The 27,759-nt window shown below is 37.4% G+C and overlaps 1 protein-coding gene across 1 annotated transcript; it reads right to left on the bottom strand.

Annotated features, from left to right (window-relative positions):
* Positions 1-1,690: 1,690 nt before the first annotated feature.
* LOC131223069 (protein CONTINUOUS VASCULAR RING 1-like) lies at positions 1,691-24,004 on the bottom strand. Its single transcript, XM_058218356.1, has 7 exons — positions 23,709-24,004; positions 16,183-16,235; positions 13,374-13,483; positions 8,119-8,286; positions 7,945-8,042; positions 2,557-2,683; positions 1,691-2,025 (listed from the first exon to the last, which is right to left on the bottom strand). Exons 1-7 carry the CDS (start codon positions 23,856-23,858, stop codon positions 1,928-1,930), a joined length of 804 nt encoding a protein of 267 aa, XP_058074339.1. The 5' UTR covers positions 23,859-24,004; the 3' UTR covers positions 1,691-1,927.
* Positions 24,005-27,759: the final 3,755 nt, after the last annotated feature.

Raw genomic sequence — 27,759 nt, 5'->3', positions numbered from 1 at the left:
ATCAAGGAAAACTATTGAAAATAGCTAGTTTTAGTGATAAGTGCAAAAAATAAATTTTACCAAACAAATCTTTTGTTAGAAAAAAGCATTTAGAATGTTCGAAGGTTCTTTAGTGAATTTTAGTAACTAGAAAAAGTATGAAATAATATAAGCTTTCTCTACGTGTTCTTAGCAACTCGTTAAATGTCATATAATACTATGTGGATCATTAATGAAAAGGGCCAAGATACTTTTTAGATCTGTATGAAGGAAATTTTACCACATTTGGAACTTGAACTATAATCTTATCTCCTTCGATGCTAGAGAAGCTTTCCCACTCCACTCTTTTGCATTCTCTCAGGCTCTCTTACTTTCTTATAGTTCTTAACTATAATCTTATCTCCTTCGATGCTAGGGAAGCTTTCCCACTCCACTCTTTTGCATTCTCTCAGGCTCTCTTACTTTCTTAGTAGTTCTTAAGGCCAAAATGTAGGATTACATGGTATGGAATTGCTTTTAGTCCCATACAAATTTCATTTGCATTTGGAAATGATAGAAAGAATTGAATTAATGATTTATTTTTTTTTGAATTTTTTTTAACACACGCACACACATCTCACACACTCACGCTAGTGGAATTTCACCACCTATGGGTACTCGAACCCTTGACCAAGTGTTGAAACTCCTGAGAGTCTACCACCCGAGCAAAAGGACCCAAATTAATGAATTAATACATGTACCATATCATCCACTACCAATAGTAAATGCTGCAGGATTTCTAATGGTACATCTATGGCCCCACATTAATACATGTGTTTTTCCAGGCCGTCCCCCCATATGCGCCCTTTATAGGTGAAATTCGAGTTGCATATGCATACACAAAAGCAGGTTAGGTGTTTTTCCCAAAAGAAAATTTTGATCCCAAACATAGAATTGAACGGCCAAAATACCATGGTATTTCCTCACATGCAATCATTGTGCAATAATGGTGTTAATTCCATACCATTTAATCCCGCATTCCAAACACGCCTAGCATCTAACACTTATTAGTGCAAGTTGGAGCGATTGTGACAAATATCACTAACATTTGGAAAATGCCGTGATTATATCATGAAAAATATTTGAAAATAAATTATTGCAATATTTGTGCAAGATTTTTAAAAATCTCAGCAGATTTTAATTATCATGATATTTACTCAAAAAATAGTAAAAACCTTGAAGAATTTGTTATTTAAATATATACTTAAACTTTCATTTATTTATTAATTTGCAGTAAATATTTTATTATTGGCAAAATTTTCCCAATAATATCCCAAGAAAAACCTCAAAATTATTGGAGCTGAGCTGATTCAGGTAGTGTTGGGGTAATGCACAAGTGTCACCCGAGTGAGTGCTACGGAGTTTGCAAATCTGTGACATTCGGCATGCATAGAAAAGGAGGAAAAGAAAACACACACACACACACACACACACACACACACACACGCTAAAGAAGAGCACAAACACCAAGAATAGCAGCTACTTGGAAATCAAAATCCAACAGTCGCTGCAACACATGGATCATGTACACGCTAAAATCAGATTGAAATCAAAGAATGATCAGGCTGAAGACTTCAACCATGCACATGTACAAGTCTAGATTCTACATCACAAAACTTCATTTCATGGGCATGCTTGGCCAACGAATCATGAAAAAATACAAGTGGAAAAGTAGGAAAAAATATGTTAATTCTTTGAGAAGAAATTCCACAGCCAAACAACCCATAATATCTGAAACCACTTTCGTTGAATTTTGCACCTCATCGAAACCCATAAAATGATGTTACATGCCATCAGAATCCGGCCAACTATCACAATCTGGAAATATAGATAAACAAATCATGTGGGCCATCCCAATAGCTCAAATCAAGGGGATTGGAAGTACAAAGACAACTGCAGGTCAACTTTTTCAGACTCGGCTAGCTCTAGTTCTATCCACTTGTATGGTATTTGAGCTGACCGTTGTCAGGATCTGGGGCATCGACATGCCGCCGGAGACTACGATCTCTACATTCACAAGCAAACACAATACATTAGACTCAAATGATGCAACAGCAGAAGGGCTGCTAGAAACTAAGTTCCTGCATTGTGCACGAAGAACATGGGCATGTTGCTCGTGTACAGATATATCCACAGAAACCTGGACAAGGGCTAGACTCCCTATGCGTTGTTCTCCTCTCTTAAAATTGAGGTGATTTATCCATTGTAAGTGTGGCATAAATTTATATCGGTCCAGACCTTCCAAAAATTGGGACTCATCGTGGATGGAGCATATTACAAAAACCACACTGACTGGATGATACTAACCATCCAACTGGTGGCCACAAAAAACAGTCCAAAAAGAAAATGGTTCATGTATCAAATTCAATGGCAAATATAAGATTGTCACATCACCTGGTCAGGGTATTATTGGCTATGTTCCATCTGCAACAGGGCCATGATTTCTAGCCTAGATAGTTATGGCCTAGGTCATCTGTTTTTAAGTGTCCAAGTAACAAAAGAAATGGATGAGGCTGATTAAAGGAACATGACACTTACCGATTCCTTCACGAACTGATAAATTCGGCCTAATTACATCTTTGGAGTTGATAAGAAATATATCGCCGAGGTAAAGATGGTTAGTGGGTACATAGACACAACAAAGCTCCTCCTCGCCGGAATAATTCTGGATTACCAATTCATGGATTCAGAATGCCAAAAGAAATATGTCAAGAAAGAAAAATAATCAGAACATTTGAGGAAAAAATAATTTGTGAGAGAGGTCCATTGTGACCAATGTTATTTAAGTTATCTAGCATCCAATATCCATGGATGTGGTAAACGTGCATGATATTCAGACCCTCCATCTATTGGGGCTTATCGCAGACAGAGTGTATCTCAAAAATCACACTCACTGGATGATCCTAGACAGATCAGAGGACTCTTCATGATTAAAATGGGCATCTAGGAAAATTTCCAACCAACTAGCAACATTTGATGAGCAAGAATCCGCCAATTTCTGGCTAGGATCATCTAAATGGCATGATTTTGGTGGGTGGCAATCCAATTTAGGGTGCCACAGATGAAGAGTCCAGATCTCGCATTCACATGCCAAGTCTCAGAGAATGAGTTCTTGCAAATTGACTTAGATATTAAACATTTAGCACTGGATATGTTCTAAAAGATGGTAAAATATTGTTCATATATTAAAAGAAAAAATCTGCACATACATGCAAGCAAACATGGTGTGGACAATGTAAATACAGCAACATGATGCACCGTTATAAAGATTACAAACATGCATGCATGCAGACATGCACAAGTATAAGCTAACGAAGCTTAACTAATTTAAGTGTCCAGGTTCTCAATGATAGATATGCACGATAATCCAAAACTGACAAGATTGCCCTGCAAACAGTACTGCTTTTCTTTTCCTTTCCTTTCCTTCCGTAGGATTAGGATTTCTAAAGTGAAAGAAGCATTGACAAATGAGAGAGGTGAAAACAGAAAAAGCCATTGGACCAAATGGCATACCAATAGAGGTTTGGAAATGTATAGCAGATACTACAGGTTATTTTGGTAAACAAAATAATGCAATGAGATTGTAAGATCGAAGAAAATGCCAAACGAATGGAGGAGAATTATTATGGTACCTATTTAGAAGAATAAAGGAACCATACAGAGCCGCACTAACTATCATGGGATTAAACTTACAAGCCATACTATCAAACTTTGGAAAAAGAGCAAAGATACGGCATGAGACGAATGTATTAGAAAATCACTCGCTGAAGCTATTTTCCTACTCGAGTGGACCACACCATAAGAAATGGTGGGAATTGAACACCCAACGTTAAAACTTTTTGGGGGCCATAGAAGTTTTGGATCAAGCTAATGTTAGTGTGATCTTGTGAACAGGTTGGATGATAGATACACATCCCTATGAGCCCTAAAAAGGTTTCAATTTTGAATGGTCGACGCCATTAACCACCTTGTTTCCTGCGGTGTGGTCCACTTGAGCTTCCAATCTACCTCATTTTTGGGCTCATTCCCTAAAATTAGATGGAAAAACGGATAGACGGCGTGGATCACACACATACATCACTTTGGGACCCATGGATTTTAATAGTACCCCATATGTGTTGGATTTCATGCACTTGGACATTGTTTTCAAGGTCTAATTGCATGTGTATTTCCCTCTTAAACAAACACCCTTCAAAAGTCATTATTAGCAATTTACCCTCATTTACATATGTAATTGAAAAAACAAACACGCCCTAGAAGTGAGAATGAGGAATTAGTTAAGATTGCAGACCAAGAAGCTTCCCAAAATGACCACTTTCGATATCTTAGGTCGATAATTCATGCGAGTGGAGAAATCAAGAAGGATGCTACCCATAGAATTCAGGCGTGGTGGAAGAAATGGTGATGTATCCTTTGGAGTTTTATGTGATCGTTGTGTACCACTCAAACTAGGGAAATTTTATAGGATGACTATAAGACCAGCCATGCTTTATGGGATACAATGTGGGGCAGTTAAGGAACAACACGTTCATAAGATAAGTGTAGCTGAAATGAGGATGTTGAGATTGACGAGTAGCAAGACAGATAGAATTAGAAAGAATGCATTCGAGGGAATTTAGGAGTAGCACCAATAGGTAATTAAATGAGGGAAAGTAGGTGTAGATGGTTTGGTCATGTGCAACGGAGACTAAGAACTACACCAGTTAAAAGGAATGAATAGGTAGATGTTGAAGGCTCTAATAACGCAAGGGGAAGGCCTAAAAAGACATGGGTGGAGGTAGTAAGAAAAGATATGATGAACTGTGGTCTAACTAAAGTTATGGCCCTTGATAGAGTGGAATGTCAGAAAAGAATTCATGCAGCCAACCCTAAGTAGATGATGATGATGATGATGATGATGAAGGTGGACTTGTACCCAAGACCTCAATGTTGAATCTGCCTCTGATTGGGCAACAATGAGAATATTTTTGTCACTTCCAAAAAATAGGAAGAGGAGATGAAAAATGTATTGTGTAAATAGTCATCTTCTAGAAATCGACAAAAGCACATATTGTTTTCCTAGATGATGCTTTCCAAGCCAGTCAAATACCCATATATTGTTTAAACATAATATTTTATCCTTGAAAAAGGGAACCAAGTGCTATAATATTATGTAAGTTAGTTATCAAGCATTCAATATCCATACATTTTTTTCGATGAACTTTCAATATGCATACATTTGGTGTGCATGTATGAAAGTGAGAAATCCACAAAACAAGAGTTGTGTAACATGTAATTGAAGAGCTCAAAACAACATTTTTTTAATCGTAAAAACTTTTAGTTCTCATTTAAATATTTGCATGCACAAATGTGAATATCCATCGACATCAAATTCCCCCCTAGTATAGGGGTTTTTGTTATGTTGTAGAGAAATGCACATCTAGGGTGGTCTAGTCATTAATTAGTTCCATTTATCTATACTTATATATAACACAAATGGTTTTGGACATTTTTGCCCTCGCAATTAATCTTAGGGGCTTCGGTTATTAGAAGGTAAAATCGTCATTGAAAATGTAATTGGATGGCAAGGGACAGTTCAGATTTTAGTCATTTTATGACACAAAGGCCTGTGAACAACCTACATCGAAATTGCTTCCTTTCACTCCTTTTAATGTGCATAGCCCACACTAACCTCTCCACTTCTCTGCATGTAGTCGGCAAGAAGTGTCTAACTAGAGAGACCATGGGACAAAGGCTCTATGGGCCCACCCCAATGACTGTATGACATCCACTCAGTACATATGTTGCACCCGCTCATTTTAGGATGGCAACCCAAAAATTAGAAGGATTAAGGACTTGAGTGGACCACAACAAGGGAAACAATGAGGGGTTGCCCACCATTCCCTTATCTCTTTCCCTCTCTATATGTAGCACACACCTGTGTGTAGCCTCCACCTTTCCCTCCAACTCTCTCCTTTGTTCTCTCTCCCCTCCTAATCTCTCTCTCATTTTCTCTTTATCCACTCACTCATGTGTTGCACATGCCATACCCCTAGTTTACATTAAAAAGAAACACCTCCAATTATACATCAAGAGGTGCCCTAACCTAAACATAACATAGAGGATTAATCAAATCTTCAATGGTGTTGGATTGAGCATTAACAAAGTTAAATCTCATTTTTTATTAATGAATGAGATATCCTATGCCCAAATCTTTGTGCTTAACAACTGGATCAGATATATAAGTGATCAGATCCGATCATTGATGGTCATATTGGATGTCTAACAACCATGAGTTCATAGGCAACGATCGGATCGAGCATATGAAACGAATCTGTCTACAGAGGCCAAGTTAGATATCCAACGACAACAAGCTCACATGACAGTCACATCAACTATTTTAGATGTCAGGTTCAATCTACTGGGCTGGGTTAGAGATCTGATGGCCGCAAGTTTATATGTAATGGTCAGAACAAGCATCCAAGTAGTTAGATTCAGTTATGATTGACCACATTAGATATGCTTTTTGTGTAATTTTCAGATCAAGCATCTAAGCATACAATCTATGATAGTGGCCACACAAGTTTGTACTCAATGTTTTTTTTTTTTTTTTTTCCTATTGGTGACAATTTTATTTAAAAGACTCAAGATAGCTAAAACTGAGAAAGCACAACCACCTCCGTATCAAACATGAGTCCAATCTAAAACAATATCACACTAGACACTCATACAAATAATCAAGCTAGGAATCAACTGCTACTCAAACGATCAAGGTAGTTTCTTTTTCCCAAGGTTGACTTTTCCTCTTCTTCTTCTTCTTCTTTTTTCGAAATAGTCAGGTTACTCTCATACAACCACCGCTGTATCAAACATAAGTCCAATCTAAAACAATATCACACTTGACACTCGTACAAATAATCAAGCTAGGAATCAACTACTACTCAAATGATCAAGGTAGTTTTCTTTTTCCCAAGGGTGAGTTTTCCTCTTCTTCTTCTTTTTTCGAAATAGTCAAGTTACTCTCAAACTATGCATGGCAGTAGATACAGCTAGGAATCATTTCAAATTCCCAAAGGCAAGTATTCTCTTCTCCTTTTTTCTTTCTCCGAAATAGTCAGGTTACTCTCATACTTTACATGGTAATAGATACAGCCAGTGTTTTAAATATTGACGATATCGGCCGATATATCCCACAATATATCTTGTATCCCACCAGTGCGATACGAAACGCATAAGTAGTGAGATATATTTCACATGTTCAATCTGGTGAGCATTTTTGAATTTCAGTCCTTTTATTTTTTGTAAATCATGTTAAATTAGTGTCAAATTGTTACAAATCCATGATTTTTCATGTTTTACATGAAAAAAAAATAATATATATATATATATATATCATGGATTGGGAGCTTCAATTTCAAGATTTGGAGGAGATGGGCTGAGTTGTGGAAAATTGAAAAAAAAAATCAAAATTTCCTATTTTCTTGCAAATCGTTTGCAATCTTTGTGTCCAAACATCAAATCAAACATGTATGTAACCTAATCTAGTGATTCTTCTTTTGCTTTTGAGTGTATTGCTTGTGTTTCCACACGTCTTCTTACATTTATAAATTATATGAATAGACATTGAATATACTTGCATCAATTCAGTTAGACAACGCATAGATTAGGACCCCAATAAAAAGAAAACCTATTATGAATACTTATTTTTAGTAATATTTTAATTTATAAATGTGTATTGATGTCTTTTTTAACAATCACCGAAGTTTCATTGAAAAATTCAACCAATTTCCCAATGTTTCCCCATGTTTCCAACAACAGATATACATTCCACGATGCAACCGATATATCCCAAGCGATAACCGATACGTATCTGTATCCCAAGAATGCGATACGTAACACGATACCGATATTTCGAACACTGGATACAGCTAGGAATCCATTTCATACCTGAAGAATGACGGATGAAGTTATAAACCCAAAGGCATATTCACCAATGCGTGGATGCCTTATAATGGCCACTTCCTTGAAGGCTTGGCTGTTCTGATCTGTATTAGATAGATAACGTTAGTACTGTAGACCTGGATCAAGAATGAAAAGAGAATGAAAATCAAGGATAAATACCAGGTGATACGGCAGAACTGATTTGTTTGGATGCACTATAAATATGGCGAACAAACGGCATCCGCTTGATAAACCATTCCCCGAGGCTAAGAACAGATGCCCCCAGCCATGATGACATAAACACCCCAATCACAAAGATGAATGTTATGGAAGTTACGAAACCGAGTCCTAACCAAAAAAAAAAAAACAAGTGAAACTACAAATAAGGAAAAGGATGGCAAGATAAGAAACACAATAAAACTGCTACAACGCAAAATTAAATGACACCTGTGCAACAAGGACCATACATATTCCAAAAGTTGTCATGTTCACCCGTGTTAGACAAGTGAGTTGGAGACATCTCAATACAACTTTCAAGAAGGAGAAAAGAACAATTATTCTGTCTTATGGTATTATTCGCAGAGGAATTATCAGGTCCTTCCAACAGGAAAGGTCATTGAGTAACGTGATTTGCTTGTCATTGTTGGACAGGCAAAAGGCATGTGCCAAGCTGTGGGATTTAGGATTTGCCTTTTAATGAAATTGGAATCCTTAGCTTCATGCTACGAATATTGTTTAACCAAGTAGGTAGTGAGGCAAATTACCTCGCCTTTGCATCTGCTATAGGGGGCTGAGACTCTCTGCCCTTTGTATTGGGAACCCATTCCCCCTTCTTTGGTGATTATTTATTATTTGTATATATGTATGTGTGTGTATGTATTTATTTATTTATTTGTTCCCCTTTCTCTTTGTGTGCATGTGTGCGCGCCCATCTATTTGGTCAATTTACCTGTCCTATTTCGACAGTCAGCCCTAAGGCCCTATCCTTGGCAAGTGAACAAGCCTTCATAATTCACGTCCCTTGCAAGCACCTCAATCCAAGTCTTGTAAGCACTCTCCTTATTCTCTTTTCAGGCCCTTCAATCCTGATCAATGTTCCCTTCCTCACCAGAGCCATCTCTAATTTCTTTGCACATGACAGAACCAGATCGATCTGCTTTCCATCAGTTAACCTCCTATCTCAACATCCACATCTCTGCTTTCCATCGATCTGCTTTCCATCAGTTATTCCTAGGCTGTTTCAGATGCCTGATTCTTAATTCCATACTTCCGAGTGTTCCACATCTCCATCTCAACATCCACATCTCTGCATATCTTAATCTTTGCTCATGCTACTAACTGCTGCCAAAAAATTTGCCCCACATAGGCAGCCTATCGAATAGCTATATAATAAAATTTACACCTCAAGTTTCATAGCAATGCAACAATCACATAATACTCCGGAGCAAACCACCACTTTATCCAACCCAATTCTGATTCCATCAGAAACATCCTCATAAAATTCCCTATCTTTTGAATGATAAACCAAGGTAATGAAATGCAAGCTTTGAGGAATCTGTCTTTTTTCTTTTCTTTTTTTCCCTTTTTCTTTTTATCAGTAATGGGAATTTATTTATTTTAAAAAACAACAACAACAACAACAACAAAGGCCATCACAGAGCTAACGCATTAGAATAGACATTCGACCAACGAAACGGAGAAGCATTTGGGCTATGATGGGGAAAGAAATCCTGAGGCCTCTGCCCATGAGCAAGCAAGGGATCTAACTCCATTACTTGTCACCAAGAAGTAAACACGTATTACTATTAAAAGTGTGATTGTTACTCTTTTTCCAGGTAGCCTGGAATACAACCACGAAAAATCTCAAATGAGTCTATGCTTCCAGCAAGGGAGACACATTCTCCAGGCTTTGACAAGCTGTCAGATGGAACACTGCATCAACCCAACCATGTTAAACTGTTGAAAACACCATCTCCAATCAGCAACAACGAAAGAGCAGTGAATGACAAGGTGGTTGGCATCTTCAGCTTCCCTTCGGCACATGCCATTTACTAGGATCATGTTCCTCTTGCAGAAATCATCTACCTTTTATAAATGATCCCAACCTGCTAGCCTTGCAAGGTCGATGGCCCTAGAAGGAGCTTTCAGCTTCCAAATACAGCAGGTTCACTCTACGAAGGCACCTTCATTCGACATCTGACAGTACAAAAGATTTTACTGAAAAAAGAACGAAAGGGATCCCAATGACATGTGCAGTGTCCACCCTAAAGAGGTTGATCCTCGCCTGGGAAAGAACATGCGTGTGATTCATGAACCCTACCTCTCGTATTCGAATAGGATCAAGGTCCAAACAACTTGGTTTCCTACAACCTCAAAGTATTCCCTAACTGTGGCCTACTTATACATCACAATGTCATAGAAGCAATGAAAAGGCATCAATAGGGATTCCCCGCACCAGCAATCCTCCCAAAACCTTATACCCAACCCATTGCCAACATAGAAGGCCACTCCTGGGACTATTAACTAATTCCATGGATGCAATACCCACATCTGGAGCTTCTATATCTAGTGATGATGGGATGCTTCTACCATCCTTGTAGATGCCATATTTCTCCACCAACACTCTCCTCCAAAGCGTGGACTGTTCGTTAGAGAAACACCACATCCATTTGCCTAGCAAGGCGTCATCATTTTATAGATTGACACATCCTTGGGAAGTCAGTCCACACACTTCCAATCCAAAAGACGGAACTTGTGAATTGTGATTAGACCCAATCCTTGCCAAAAAAAAAATTGCACAATTTTTTTTCTATTCCAACTCACAGGCTAGCAGGACATCGGAAAAGAGACGTGCAAAACACTGGCACGGCAGCCACTGTTGCCTTATGAGCATCAACCTACCACCCAAGGAGAAATACCTCCCTTTCCAGGTGGAAAACCTCCTTTCCATTATGATGATCACTGAATCCCACAAGCTTTTGGAAGGAATTCCCACACATAGAGGAAGCCCAAGATAGGTAGTCTGGAGAGAACCTGTCTTGCAACCATAATTGCCGCTAGATTGTTACCTACGGGCTCCCTCCCTCCCTCTCATAGATGATATGCAACCATGCCATTTCTACTTACCCTGAGGTCTTCAATGAGATGTTCCTCTCTAGCTTTTTCCAAATTTTTACTCAATAGTTGGGCTATGCATCAATATTGGTGGGACCATGTTGGTAGATTAGTGGTGTCAACATGAACCTTCCACATGGCCTCTTCCAATAACCCTGGTGAAAGAGGAATATATAGTAGGCAGTCAATTGTATAACTTCTGCCAATCTACCATTTAAAAACGAGCCCCAAATTGTTGGGAGGCAACCCCCAAGTGTCTTCTTCCAATCTAGAATATTTTTGGGGCATTCTCCATCCACTAGGCCCTTAGATGAATGGTATAGATCATCAAATCTAGCCCCACTTTTATGAAATGGGTGCAAGACAATATATGCATCCTAATGCATGAGGACCTTATGATTCCTCTGATTCATTTGTTGTTTCTATACTTCTAATGTGATCTATTAATCAAGATAAACATCAACCTATCTCATACTTAATAGGAGCTAAATAGCTAATACTTTATGCAACATGTTTTTTTCAAATCATTGCCCAATTGCGTCAATGGACATCCATGTGGAATTTCGAAGATCATAGCACTCAACACCTTACATGGAATGGAGCAAAAGGGGAAAAACAAGTATATCGAGCCTTGCTACGGAAATTTACCACTTGAAAATGTGGAAAGTAACCCCTTTTTCCAGAAACTTCTACATTAGTCGCTGTTTATGTAACACATTGCATCTATTAATAAGTTTCAGATTTTTGGGATAAAAAGATCTGATTCTATCAATTTCTCTCATGATCTTTTAATCATTCCATCCATTCTACTTGCAACATAACGACAAATCTCATCCCAACAAAGAAGGCATTGAGTTCTAGGAGTGTTTAATAACTAACACATGGAAGAGCATGAAATAATAAGAGAAAGATCAACGTCTTCCTCAAGTAATTAAAAACCATGAATCCACAAGGTAGTTCTTGAATCCACAGAAATCATAAGAGAAAACGTAAATATTTTATTGAAATAATTGTGTAATGTGTATGATTTCTCAATTACATGACTAATAAAGAAAAAATAAAACTCTTAAGTCAAAATTACCAAAAATAGCAAAATTCTAACCCCTAACAAAAGTTACCTAAAATAGTAAAACTTGTCTAAAGCCTAATTTGCCAAAAATAGAAAGTTATTAAAATAGCAAACTCGTAATTAAAGACTATTACTAAGTAGACTCTTTCTAAAACTTGTTATTAATCAAAAGTAGAAACTTCTAAATAAATAAAACTCTAAAAATACGACAAAAATCAAAACTACTAAAAATAGTAAAATTTTCCTTAAATGGATAGATGCAACCCACAGCGTGGGTTGGTTGACCCCAGATGGCCTGTTACGGTAAAGATTGATAGGTCGTGCGTCCCGTAACGATACCTGGATCAAAAGTTATGGCCAATTTACGGTTCATATTTTAAACAGCAATTCTTCCTATCCGGAGTGAATTTCTTCGAACTGGATGTGTCTGGGGGTCCAATTACGTCATGCCCTAAGTAGCATTGGGCACAGATCTGACAGATTACTACCGCTTCTGTTTGGCCTCTTTTGGTCCAACCATGCTAGGAATGTATTTGTGCCACGTCCTACATCAGTTTAATAGAGTTTTGCGAAGCCGATGCATGCATCTACATGTGGTCACAATGCCAACTTGGAACATATGAGAAACACCTAAGCAGCGCATCAGGTGGGCTCCACCATGTAGATAACCTGGCCCAAGAATCAGGCCAATCAACTAAACAATGTTTGTATTAAAACATGACAATAGCCCACAATCAATGTAAAATGTGGACAGTCTGCGGAGTAGATCAGCCTGATTTTTGGGCCAGATAATCTTCATGGGGAGACCTACCTGATGTACGACTAGGATATCTGACAAATGTGCCAGGCTAGCATGAGTGGACCTAAAAAACCACATATTTCATATTAATGCATGTAAAGGTGCTCTAATATTTAGCTAATATTTAGCCCTTGAGGACTACGAAACATAATAGAGAAATAGTAGAAAGCTTTTTATGGAGGATCATCACACCAACCTATGATCTTACAAGGAAAGCCTTACCAACAAGTTAAAAAGTTCAAAGCGTTTTCTTTCACAGACTCAACATTGAGAAACTTAGTTTTGCTTTCAGGGGGGCATCTGGGCCAATCAGTAAGAAGCATGGAGAATGCACATTTCAAGCAGAGATATATTGTTTGTATAGGAATTCTTTTTAAGATGCCTTTAAAAAAATGTCTTAACAACTTGTCAAATATGCACGCACGCACACAGAGGGAGAGAGGATCACCGTACCGAAGACATTGATTCCGAGATGAACATAGATTGGGGAGAAAAATCCATCCACAAAATGTATAAACCACCAGGTGATATAGAAAGTGATCGCTATTGGGAACAAGATAACACTGCAAAACACCAAAACAGTGAGCAGTTCAGCACCAACCATGAAGAGCATGAGCAGTATCATTAAATATATTCACTCAAATATCAATGTCAATGGGTTTAGTTTCTTTATGACCCATTCAATATGTGTAGATTGTGTCAAGCCTAGATAGAGAGAAACATATTGTTCTTCTGTCTAATAAGAAACCAACTTATAGATTGACGATGAGATTACAAAGGCAATGATCTTTAGGTGTTAGCCCCAAAAGACCAACAGACTTTATAACTATAATGTAGTACTACTCTTAACAAGGAGACACATGCACACAAAATATATCACTCTTTACAAGGTAGAGATCTAGCTCAATACGTATTGATTGTCTACGAGCTGCTTTTGCAAGGAAATTGACAACCTCCTGTTTTGGATAATAAAGAATTTATTAAGAGGAGAAATTGGCAACCTCATTGGCCCAAATTAATATATGAATACAGAAATAGTATAAATCTCAAGATAAATTCAAGATCTTATCTATAATGTATGCTGATCTCCAAAGACCTAGATTCTTGTTCAATGGCCATCCAGTGACATCTAGACTGGGTTTGGGTGCTCAATTGTACTGAATTGCAATAACTCAATTCAGTAAAGTCCAGAAAACCTCAGTGGGTTAGCCAAACTCCATTCAATTGAGGAACAGGCCAACAAAGTGTAATTCATATAATTTCAAGTCCAACTTGAAACACATGGAAATGCAGTTAAAAAGGTCAGTCATCATAATAAATAAAATGGTTGGACCTTTGGGTCATTCTCTCCATATTAGTTTCAATTCAGGCCAATTGAGTATCCAAATACACCCTTAGCCTCTCTTAAAATCCTGCTCTCTTTTTGTTTGAGATATATACACTCCCCTCACCAGAAGATCAATCTGATATCCAGAAAAATAAAAAAATAAAAAAATAAAAATCTTGGAATTTGAAAAAACAGCAGGTATGTAGGACAAGCAGAGACCATAAACAGAAAAGAAGAGCCAATCATCTAACAACTAGTTATTGTAAATCATAATCCCATGTCAGATGATAACAATATCATGACCATTTTTAAGAAGGGCTAGATATGGTGTTTTAACACTCTTTCACTCAACCTATCATTGACTAGATTTTTCTACATGTGGCAAACATGTAAAAGACATGAACCACTCATGAGGTAGGATATACCTTCAATGGTCTGTACCCCAAAAATACATTGATCTAACAATCCTAACCACTCAATTGGAAGACCCTTGGGAGAGAAAAGGACAGTTAAAGAAAGTTGAACAAAGCTACTTTAATTGTACATTTTTCCCTAAAACATCCACCAATCCAAGGGTTAAGAAGCTTGAATTGGTGTTTTTTTTTTGGAATTTGGCCCACCAAAAGTCGAACCTGCCAAATGATCAGTTCTGATCTTGTATGTGTTTGCCCCATGTACAAAAAGCAAGTCACTTATAAGTGAAAAAATTTCCAGGTTCTCTTTTAAAAAAAATACTTGAAGAGAGTTTCTTTTATCCAGTGAAAAGAGAAGATCAATTGAGTGGGTTGTATGGTAAATGACACTGTATAACATGTAGCTGACAACAACTACCAACAACCTACAATTAAGAATCCCGAAACTTGACATAACTATTTCGATTTACAAGTGACTCAAACAACAACCTGTGAACTGTGACTACCAGCACAACATCCTGCACTCCCCTAGAATATGAATTGATGTCATAACTCTTTAATTGTGAACACTAATGCAACCTTTTTTTTTTCCCTGGTAAAGACTTTGCCCCCACCCCGCACGAATTGCAAAAAGATTTAGCAAACTAAACCAATTTAGGTTATTTCTCCCCTAGTTTCATTGGGAAATGCAGCAAACAGCAAACCACGTCGATCATCCTGGCCATGTATGAGGTAATTATACTACAAACCATAACCTTGTTTTCCCAATTATGGGTGAAGCTTTCACCACTAAACTTTGTCAATTGCAAGATGAAAATAAGAAGACAATCTACTTGTGTTTAGGCCAACAAGTAAATAAATACTACTTTTGCATGATGAGTTTCCTTATTTTTTGAAGTTGTGACATGATAATGAGGATACAAATCGGAACATAATTATAAAACGGGTTCAACCAAAATGTTGAAGTCAACAACCCTAACTCAGATACAGTTCTCTGCAAAATGCATTTGTCATGCGAAAAGGTAAATGCGACAAAGTTGGCTGCCGCAGCCATGCAGCAATCACATGGTAAGAGAGGGAGTTGACCACCCGGTTTCCACTCTCTCCACCTTCATGTTTGCCCTCTATATTGCCTCAAAATGGCGAGGTAGGCTACTGCCTGCTGCCGCTATCTGGCCTTGTCATACAGCACTCGGTCTCTATGAGTATTTCCAGTTGAACAGGTAGAGGGGGAAAAAAAGCAACATAACAACTCAAAAAGAAAAAAGCTTGTCAGATAAGCTGTGTGCAACTACAAGAAGAAGAAGAAGCTGTGTACAAGTTACCTATAACAGAGAAAAACCAAATGATATAAGCAATTGAATAAGTAAAACAGAATTCAACTGTAGAAAACACAAAATAAAATAGCTAAAGTTCAACGTGGAGACAGATAAACAACATTCAGTTATACATACGATGACATAGAGATAGAAGTAGAAGAAAAGACATTAAATTGATACACAAACTAAGAAAGGATGCTTACCATCCTGTCATGAACTTTTTTGAAGCCCAGCTTCGAACAACTTTATAAAATGCCTACATATTAAAGAAATGATCAGCTAAATCACATGCAAAGCTTTCCCAACAAAACTGCAAAAAGAATATGCAGAGCAAAAAATGCAGAATTTTTGCGAATAACCACCACAGTAAGGTTGAAACTTTATGAAAAAAATTAATGTATGATGTACCGCTACCACCAAAGTGCACAAGAGCATACATTATCTAATAGTATTAGCATATTTATATTAACATATTCAAGACTAGCAAAGTTAAAAGATTTTCTCTTCAAAATGCTCTTATTATCAGCTGTGAGTGTAGTGATAGTTTGATGGTTTGTATCAACATAAACACCCAACAAATTATCATCACCGCCATCTTAGCCTTTCTTCCAGAACTTTGGAGTTGGGATTAAATGGTAGATTGGCAAAAAATTTACAATCAGCTGCCCAACGGATATCAACCATCCTCTTTTACCCAGGGGTTTTCAAATCAAGCATAACAGTTTTGGTTCCTCGCTGTTATGATACGTTATAATGGAACTTTAAACCATGTTTACAGCTGAAAACAGGCCATGCTTACACGATTGGAACTGCCCAAGTTCACACATCTGGATCTGCCCTAGGTCATATCTTTGAATCTTCCCTAGGTCACATGTCAGAATTCCAAAACGACAGCTTAAGGAAACTTACCGGGAAGGTTTTTCTTTTCCATTTCCAGCCATTTTTGCTTAAAAACATATGAAACCAGGATTTTCCTATTGGACTGGACTATGGTGTTGTTACTTTCTTTAGCTTAACGCATCAATGACTTGCTTCCTGTACACATGGCAAACATTCATCAGACCTGAACTAATCATCAGGCAGGCTACACCATGCATGGGCCTCACCTCAAAAATCGCACTGGCCTAACAATCCTAACCATTCTCTATGCGAAAGCTTTTGATGGAATGGAAATAGATCGCTATCAGAGAAAGTCGATGGAAGTTCCTTTGACTATCCAATTTTTTCACTTAAACACCTCCTAGTTAAGGGTTAGGATTTTCTGCTCAGTCCAAAGTGGTTTGGATATTGTATACATTTTCCTCATGTGAAAAAAACAAGTCATTGACGAGTTAAGCAACCATCCACTTATGATCCAGGGCTCTCCCTCTCACTCCTCCTCTTAATTAACCATTCAATGCATGGCATGTAACTTTTTATTTTCTTTTTTGTATAAGCAAAGAAATAGACTTTATAACTCAAGAAAATACCACTCAAGAGCACGATCCATCAAGGCAATGAATATTCATTTGCAATATATAACACATATCAAGCAGTAACGACCTTGGCCAGAACATATATGGTATCGGCATCCTCGATGAATGCTTGAATTCAACTATCCCAAATAAAACTATCTCTTTGATTTTGTTTAGAAGGAAGGAGAGCTTCCATGGATAGAAGAAGAAAATCAAGATGGTATTGCTACCCACGTGTCCAAAGATCACAGGACACTTGATATAAGTGATAATTCTCATACAATTTAAAAAGATGTTTTGTAATATTCTTTTTGTTTCTTTATGGGATAGTTTCCAAAACTGTTACAGAAACTTATTACTTATACAGTTGTAACAGATTCTCTTTGAGGTTATAAATATAGAAAAGGCACCCTTCACAACTCACCTTGATTTGGTGAAGCCATTCAAATTTTAAAATTCTTTATGGTATCAAAGCCAATACCAAGGTGAGTCATTCACTACATCTTTTTCATTCTCATCTTCAGCGTTTCCTCTTTCTTACTTCCCTCTTCATTGTAATGGCAACTCTCGTCTTTTCATCTCTCTCATCCGGGTTCAAGTACCTATATCCTTCCACACTAAACATTGGGAACTTTGTCTCCATTAAACTCACTCCATTCAATTTTCTTCTTTTGAAAACCCAACTCATGGAAAGACAAGAATGATTCGGTTGGTAAGCAAGAAAGAGAGAAAGGAGTTGTTCGTCAAATTTGTGGCAAACCAAACCATTCGGCGATGCGTCGTTGGCACCAGTTCAACCACACTTATCAGCCTGAGGATGTTTCCCAGGCTCTTGCTACTATAACATTGGCAGATAGCCATGATTGAGCTTGGTTTCTTGTTACCGGCTCATCTGCTCACATGACTACAAATGTCGATGAGCTTCACTCACTCCACCATTATACTTGTTCTGACAAGATCCTTGTTGGGAATGGAAATGCTCTCGATATTACTCATAAAAGACATACCTCCATTGACCTGGGAAATCATCGTTTGCATTTGAATCACGTCTTAGTTGTTCCAGAGATTAAAAAGAACCTTTTATTAGTGAGTCAACAGACAAGTGACTATCCTTATGGGTTCATTTTTTTGTCAACTAGCTTTTTTATACAACCAAACAAGTGATTACAACAGGCAATAGATGTGGTGGTTCACACACCTTGCAGCCAAATAATGGAGCAACATTTTCTCAACTCAGTATAGAGTGGAGAGCGATGAGATTTGGCCCCAACACTTAGGTCACCCTCACATGCATGTTGTGGATTGTTTGAAGAAGAATAAACTAATTATGAGCAAGAATGATGCTAATAATAAAGTTAAGAAAGTTTGTTGTAGTTGTCAAATGGCTGTGGCATGTTGCTTATTGTATTTACTTTATGATGAACATTGGGATGAACCTCCCTCTGTTATACATTGTGATTTATAGAGAGCACCTCCTATTCTATCTCATCAGCATTTTAATATTACATCATTTTTGTGGATGCATGCACTCGATTTCCATGGTACTTTCCATTAAAATTTAAGTCAGATTTTCAACAGTGCTTTATCACCTTTCATAAATAAACTGATACACAGTTTGGAAAATGAATGAGTCCTCTAATCAGATGGTGGGGGTGAATTTAAAGATGAGGATTTTATATCTTATCTTCTCAAACATGGAATCAGATGCCAAATGTCGTGTCCCCACACACCCAAGTAGAATGGACTAGCTGAAGAAAGCATAGAAATATTACTGAGCATGGCTTGACAATAATGTTCTATGGAGGTGTTCCTGGAAAATTTTGGGTCGAAGCCATTGGGATTGCAATTTGGCTGATCAACCAACAACCATCTCGTGTTCTTAAATGGCAATCTCCTTATAAAAAATTGATGAACAGTAAACTGAATTAAGGATCTCTTCGTATATTTGGTTGCCAATGTTTCCCTATTTCAGGGATTGTGCAAAAACAAACCTCGGGGAACCCAAAAACAAACGAACTCTTTTGACTTGATTCATGGATAGAATCAATGTTTGACCCATGTTCATTGCCTTGCATTTTCTTAGCTTATAGCCTAAGTCACAAAGGTTACCGTTGCTATTCCCACCTGCACGCCATGTCTATGTTTCCAGACATGTAGTATTTGATGAGGTGACATTTCCGTTTAGGGATCCCACTTTTCTCACCAACAAATACCAATAAGGAAATCACAACCTTTTCTAAATGGATTATAGGTGCAGCCAATCAGTTGAATGATATCTCATCACCACCGTTTATCTCTCCTCTTTCAACAGTGGAGGAATCTTCTCCATCACATGATTCACATCCATCTACTTATCAAGGACCAACTCACTCTATGACGGTTGACTCCTCAACTGCACCATCAGTGATAGAAAGACCTATCTCCATTTCAATTTCACCATCCTCAACGGTGCCTATTGTTGGTAGTATCCAGGAGAGACCTACCACTGTTGCCGAAGCTTCTATTAGTGGTCCCATGAGCTAAACAATGGTGACATGATCTCAGGTTGGTACTGCCAAGCCCAATCCAAGTACTTCTCATTTGATTACACATTAATTGCCAACGCCATTTCAACTAAATCCAAGACAATAAAATCTGTTTTCAAACACCCAGGATGGCTATCTGCAATGCAAGAGGAAATTGCCGCTCTGCATCACAATGAGACTTGGGAGTTTGTACCCAGAACACCTACAATGAACTTGGTAGGTTGTAAATGGGTTTACAAGGCTAAGCTCTCATCAGATGGGTCCTTGGAATATTTTAAAGCCCAACTTGTCGCTAAAGGGCTTAATTTAATTTAATTTTTTTAAAAAAAAAAAAAAAAACAACTTGACATTGATTTTCAATAATAATAAAAATAAAAAATAAAAAATCTCCCGTTATCAAACCCTCTACAATTCAGATTGTCTTAACTGTTGCACTAGCCCATAATTGGGATTTGGGATATTCGACAGTTAAACATTACAAAAGCCTTCCTCCATGGGCGTTTGGGTGAACTTGTTTACATGGAATAGCCACCAGGATTCAAAGATCCCTCTCAGCCCACATTTGTTTTTTTCCTCAAGCCATGGGCTTCGTCAAGCCCCTCGAGCATGGTTCAACCACTTCAGCACTTATTTTCTATCTATTGGGTTCTTTCTCAGCTCATTCAATTCATCACTTTTCATCTGTCATAGCTCGCTTGGTACCTTGCTTCGTTTACTCTACGTGGATGATATCATCTTGACAGGTAATAATCCAGCTTCTCTGGACAAGTTTATTCAACAACTGGGGGCAGAGTTTGCCATGAAATATCTCAGTTTCTCCATTATTTCTTTAGAGTTGGAAGTGAAACGGTTCACAGGTGGCCTTTTCCTTAGTCCAACTAAATATGCTTCTGAGCTCATTAAGCGGGCTCAAGTGGACTATAGGCCCATCTCTACTCCCTTAATAACAAAATTTCAGTCTCCGCAACATGGTGATTCCCATTCTCTGAGTCACGGTTTTATCAAAGCATTGTGGAGGACTTCAGTACTTAACATTTAGTAGGCTCAATTTTTCATATAGTGTCGACTATGTTTGTCAGTTCATGCAGACACCAACTAATTTTCACTTTCACTTGGTCAAATGTATTCTCCATTATATACAAGGTATGCTTGATCATGGCATTCTCTCTTATCCAAAAATCCAATGGTTCCCTATGCCCTCTCAGATGTTGGCTAGGCAAGTGTCCGTTGACTCGTCAATCAACCACTGGCTATTGTAACTATCTTGTTGGGAATTGTGTCTCATGAAGTGCGAAAAAACAACCCACTATGACAGGATCTGGTATCGAGGTAGAATATCGAGCTCTTGCTTCTATTGTTGCAAAGGTTACCTAGCTATCCTTCGTCTTGTGTGATATTGGGTTGTATTTGAGTCAACCACTGATGAGGATATCCAACCGTTTAAAGTTTATCGTCGACGGAAGCAAGCCCCACAAGCATCACTATGGATAGGATGAGATTGAAGATCAATAAAAGCTTGTTGCAGATTTATTTATTTTTTAGTTTGTTAGTCTTATGTTAATTTTCTATTGTAGAAATTTATATTTTTTAACGTTCATATTTTTAGAAATTTCTATTTTCAGATATTCCTATTTTTAGAAATTTTCATTTTAGTTAATTTCCTGCTTTTCAGAAAATTTTAGTCTTAAGAAATTTCTATTTTTGTTAGTTTCCTACTTAGGTTGTTCTAAACTAAGACTTTTGTTAGTTTCCTGTTTAGGTTGTTTCTAATCTAACTATGGATATTTTAGTATTTTCCTTTTATTTGCAAGTTCTATTTAAAGGGAATTAAGCCCTAAACATTTTACTTGATTTGTTTTGGAAAAAAAGAATAAATCTACGGAGTTTTTCCACAACCGAGTGTGAGACCTTCCTCTTCCTCCTTCTACTCCTCGTACTTTCTTTATCTGGTTAAACAATATAATCTTCTTCTTACTTCTTCTTTCTTCCATATAGTTTATTTGCAAAAAAATCTAAAATTCTATTTGTGAATTTCCTACTTCTTTGATCTATTCAAACGTCCCCAACTAATGATCATATTTGATCTAACAGTTTGTTAAAGGATTAGATCATCATATTAGGTAGTTAAATTGACCCATGTGAGACATGAAAGTCATATCTTTCGTAGAATCTACTTTTCAGATTTGAATCTTTAATACTACATTATTGTAACGGATGGTCATAATCATTGATGAGTTTTCGTTCAGATAATTCTTATTTGTGATGAATAACCACGTTGAAAATTGATTATTTATTGTGTTTTATCTTAAATTCTAATTCCGCACATCTAGGGTAGATCATGATGTCCTACGTCCACCACCTAACATATTCAATGGCAACTTATCAGCATTACACGTGACGATTAATCCTATTTTGCATGTCCGTACCAAACATATCGAAATAGACTGCCGCTTCATATGGGAAAAGGTAGCACTTGGATCTTTAGTAACTCAGTTTGTCTCCTTCGATAATCAAGTTGCAAACATCTTCACTAAGCCATTGCCTTGCCAATCATTTGAACAGTTACAGGACGAACTTGGCCTTTGGCCCAACCCTCGGCACGGTTTGAATCAGCATATAGAAGAAGCAAATCAAGATGGTACTGCTACTCATGTGTCCAAAGATCACAGGGAAAATTGATATATGTGACAATTCTCATACAACTTTAAAAAATATTGTGTAATATTCTTTTCCTTTCTTATGGGATAGTTTCCAAAACTATTACAGAAAGTTCTAACAAATTCTCTTTGAGGTTATAAATATAGAAAAGACACCCCTCATGACTCACCTGGATTTGGTGAAGTCATTCATATTTTAAAATTCTTTATGCTACACTTGCTGGAGGCCCAAACTATAGCATTTTTTAATCACCTTCCACAGTAACTGGACCTAAAAATCATTCAAAGAACCTTTGACTTGGTGCCATGTCATATTAATTTTACAATTTTTTTGTCACTCTTCAAGGATTTTGGATCTACCTGGATAAGTGTTTGTATTTTGTGTTAGCATGCATTATTTAAGCTCTTATGACTCATCATATCATTTTACTTCTTTATATATATATATATATATATATATATATATAATATTTAAAAAATAATATATTTTTAGTGCAATTTGACAGGTAAAAAAGGAAAAAGAACAAAACAATCCTTTCCAGTAGTAAAACCAAAATGAGATTTACAACTAGGATCAAAACACATTAAAAATAATAATAATAAATAAATAAATAAATTTAAGGATACGGAGGAAGCTAATTCAAGAAGACTGAACTCTGTTTTCAACCAAAAACCTCCACAGCAAAAAAGAAAAGAACAAAAAAAGAGTTGACAAAATTGATGAATTAGGTCCTAAATAATTCCAATAAAACAACAAAAGTGGCCCACCATATTAAAAAAGGGTTTGAAGGAACCCATTCATGAAAATCAATGGCGCTTTCGAATCATCCTCCTAACAAAAATAAAGGAGAATAAAACACACACACACACACACCGAATGTGAAAAATGGAATTTTCAATTTTAGAAAGGAAAAAAGATGCCCATCCAGAACTGCCGAGACAAATCCGATCCAACCGGTGAAAAGGGTTCTCTGGAAACTCATCACAGAATTGAAATACCATGTACTGATCCTAATTCAACAATAGATTGAACGACATGAAAGGGGAGAGAGAGAGAGAGAGAGAGAGAGAGAGAGAGAGAGAGAAATCTGACCTCTCTACCATGCGAAGCCGCAGAAGCAGCAGCGGAAGAAGAAGAAGCTTTGGATCCGGAATCGTCTTCGACGGAGTCAGCAACTGGTATGAGGAGCTCTCGATCTCTGTCTCTGCTAGCCATTGTAATCAACGATCTATCGTCGCCCATCAGCAGCAGACGCCGCCGCTGCTACTGCCGCTGCTTGACTTCGTTACTGAATTCAAAGAAATCTCTCTCTCTTCCCTCTTTTATCCTCTTTAGAAGAGAACCGAAAACTGTTATTACAGAGAGATTTTTCTGAAGAAGGAAATGGGAAAAAGGAATCATGACGAAAGTTAGCTGACGGTTAAAACAATATTTCTCGTCCGTCCATTTGTTTTGTACGACGTGTCCCACCTAAGGTCTGAAGTAGCCTGATTTTTAGACCAGATAAAAATATCAACGGTGGATCCTACCTAATGGAAAGATCAGATCTTATCCACGTGAGTTCCACATCGGCACACGTGCTGCGTGTGATTGGGCAGCGAAACCGATCTGTTTCCGCGAGAAATGTTCGCAAGCTGTTTTGTATGCTGCGTTTCACGTGCAACGTTTTTGTTTTATTTTCTGCTAATGTGTCACTTCATTAAAAAGAAATCCGGACCGTTAAACGGTGGGCATACCATGAAGACCCCTAGAGAAAAACCGCTCCCGTCCATTCATTAGGACTGCTACACCCGTACATCGAGTCCTACTATCAGCTTTCCATTGATTTTCACGGTGCAGCGTGTTATGAACAGACGCACTTTGGCTAAGTCACGCCGCCACGAGCTAGGTAGGTAGTGGTCGGTGCTATGTGGACCCCACCATGGTGTATGTGTTTTATCCACGCCGTCCATCCATTTTGAAAGATAATTTTAGGGCTTCATACAAAAAATGAGGTAGATATAAATCTCAGGTGGACCACACCGTGGGAAAACAGTAGTGATTGGATGTCCACCATTAAAAACCTACTAGGGCCCACTGTAATGGTTATTTGACATCTAACACGTTGATTAGGTCAAACGGACTTGGATGAAGGGAAAAAATATATATCAGCTTGATCCAAAACTTTTGTTCCCCCGATAAGTTTTTAACGGTGGACGTTCAATCAACACTGTGCGGTCCATTTGAGATTTCGATCAACCTCATTCTTGGGCTCATATTATAAAATGATATGGAAGAATAGGTGGACGGCATGGATGAAGCACATACATCATGGTGGAGCCCACATAGCACCGATCACTAGCCATTGGCTGGTGGCAGGGGCAGCAGCCAATTCCTTTCCGTTATGAACGGACCATCAGGTGATCTAGCGATGGTTCCCACCTTTCGTACGGTCAGATGATGACGAAAACTTCCGCGAGAAGAGAGGACCCGCGTTGTGCGGCAATATATGGACGCGGATTGGCTAGTGAAGCTACTGGCTTCTGGTAAGTGATATGTGGGCCCCACCATGATGTATGTGTTTCATCCATGCCGTCTATCCAATTTTTCATCTCATTTTATGGGATCATCCAAAGAAATGAGGTAGATCCAGATCTCAAGTAAAAGCTTCCTGGGCCACAAAAGCTTTGGATCAAGTGATATTTGTACTTTCCTTTCATCCACGTCTATATAACCTACTTGTTACCTAATTAACAAGTTCAGTGACAAATAAACATTACAGTGGGATGTAAGATGCTTTTAATATATGGACATTCGATCACTAATTCTCGTAGTGTGCTTTCTTTTATAAAGCCTTAAAATGATATGAAAAAATAGATGGCGTGGATGAAACACATCGGTTGCTTTATATACATTTTGAATCAACTTTAATTCAAAAATACCTATACAGGGTATTTATAGGGGTTTAATTTAATTACTAAATCAACTTTAATATCCCCGATTAGTGAGATATATAATTTTTTACACATTATGGTTGTGATAAGCCCACTAAAATATATGTTTTGTCTAAAAGTGATGAAATTCCAAGTCTTTGATGGACCGCAAGCACAAGATCATGTCTGAGTGACTAACCAACGATTTTTAATCGTTGATTGATATGGACAATGTTTGAACGGTGACAATATTTGGACGGTGCTGATCTACATGAACAATGTTTGGACAGTGCTGATCATCGTTAGTGGGCCATGTGCCCAGTAGAATGATAGTGTACTGTGACATACATTTATACATGCAACTATTCAAATGATTTTAGGTGTAATCCAAGCTCTCACCTTGGATTACAAACCCCCTCAAAGAGGGGATTGGAAACCCCCTAGATTGGCACTTTCAAATATACAGCACCAAACATTGGATTTAAATTAAAATATCCTTAGTTCCTCTTAAACCTCCTCAATTACAAGGTGCAAAACAACCCCTTAAATAAAATTGAGAATATTATTGCATTAAAGAGGATAGAGGTTAATCTAGATGCAAACAAATTTTTGTTATGAATAATTATCTATAATCAGAACAATTTTTAACTATATATTAATAGCCGTATTTTCAATACATTTATAGATTTTTAACTGTAAAATGGCTTGTTTTTGTTGCAATATGAACAGGCAAGGATAAAATTTTGAGAAATTTGCTAAATAAATCTATATTTTAATTTTAATTTTAATTGTTAATTGACTGTCCATATTTTTAAAGAGAAATGCTCATACCCAAATAGCTGTACCTCTAACTAATTGGCCTGTGGGGAGCTATCATGGTGTTTATATGACCTCTTATTCATCTAATTAATAAAAATATGATGCTTTAAAAATCAGGTTGATCTAACTGCTGGTTAGGGTATACAGTCAAAAACCATGAAACAATATTTAAAAAGTTTCCTGATCTTGGGGACATTTGATTTTCATGGGGATAATCTTAATGGAGGTATAAGATGTGATACAAACATCATGATGGGATGTGCCTACTTGAATGTGTGATTAGCTGTGTGTGAGCATCACTAACTTTTTAAATATTTTATTTTAGTTCACTACAACATCATTGTGAGAAAAACATTAAAATTTTGAAAATCAAAATCCAAGGCCGGGAGATTGCTGAGAACTAAAGCCACATGGCAGTGAGAGAACTCATTCGACCTGTCCACCTGCCCTCTGTTCCCAAGCTTCCTGCTGCATATATTCCATTCATCCACTTTGCTTTTAGGATACATTCATTTCACTTCTAGTATTCAGCCCGATTACTAGCTGACCCCAGCTTGGCACAGCTGAGGTGAGCATGAGTTGAGCTTGGCACAACTTGACTCAACTCGGCTACTAGCTAACCCCAGCTTAAACTTAGCTCGACTTAGTCATTAAACTTGACTGGCCAACTTGGCTTAGTTCGATCAACAACTCTAGCCAGTTTGATCCGAGTTCAAGCCAATATCAAACATATGTGGCATTTTCACAAACACATGGAGTATATTTTCAATTTATCACTGTATGTAAAACAACAATAGTTTTTTACAGGCATTTCATCAAACACTATGTAGGCATCATCAAAATCAATAAAAAATAGTATTTGTTTCATATACGTATCTTCCTTGCTACTAGTCAACACTTTGTTGAGTCATTTCATCAAACACTTAGTGAACAACATAAATATCAAAGTAACCAAGTTATTGAGCTAGTTTGATCTAAGTTCAATTCAACATGGGATTCAATTTGAGAAGAGTTTGCCCTGGACTTCGAACTTGGTTCAAAATTTATTCAAGCTCAAAAAATGAACTCCAACTCAATTTCGAATCGAGTTGAATCGAGCTTTTCAAGTCGAGCGAGCTAACGGAGCTAACTCGATTCATGTATAGCCCTAATTATGTGAGATCCAAAGCTTAAGTGAGCCACACTAAACTAAATAATAAAAATAAAAAACAGGGCACACTAAACAATAAAGATAGAATTGCCCTAGGTTAAAACCATCATGGGTCCAACTATGATATTTGCGTGCCATCTAACCCGTTCATGAGTTTACTCCCATGTGGATGAAGGTAGACATAAATATCATCTTCATCCAAAATTCCTCTAAGGCCTGTTTAATTTTCTAAAGGAAATGTAATTGCATTGTAAATAGGTAA

The sequence above is a fragment of the Magnolia sinica genome, chromosome 13 (genome assembly GCF_029962835.1).
Source record: "Magnolia sinica isolate HGM2019 chromosome 13, MsV1, whole genome shotgun sequence".
Lineage (NCBI taxonomy): Eukaryota > Viridiplantae > Streptophyta > Magnoliopsida > Magnoliales > Magnoliaceae > Magnolia > Magnolia sinica.
Note: the sequence above shows the minus strand (reverse complement) of the source record. Positions and strands in the feature narration are given on the sequence as shown.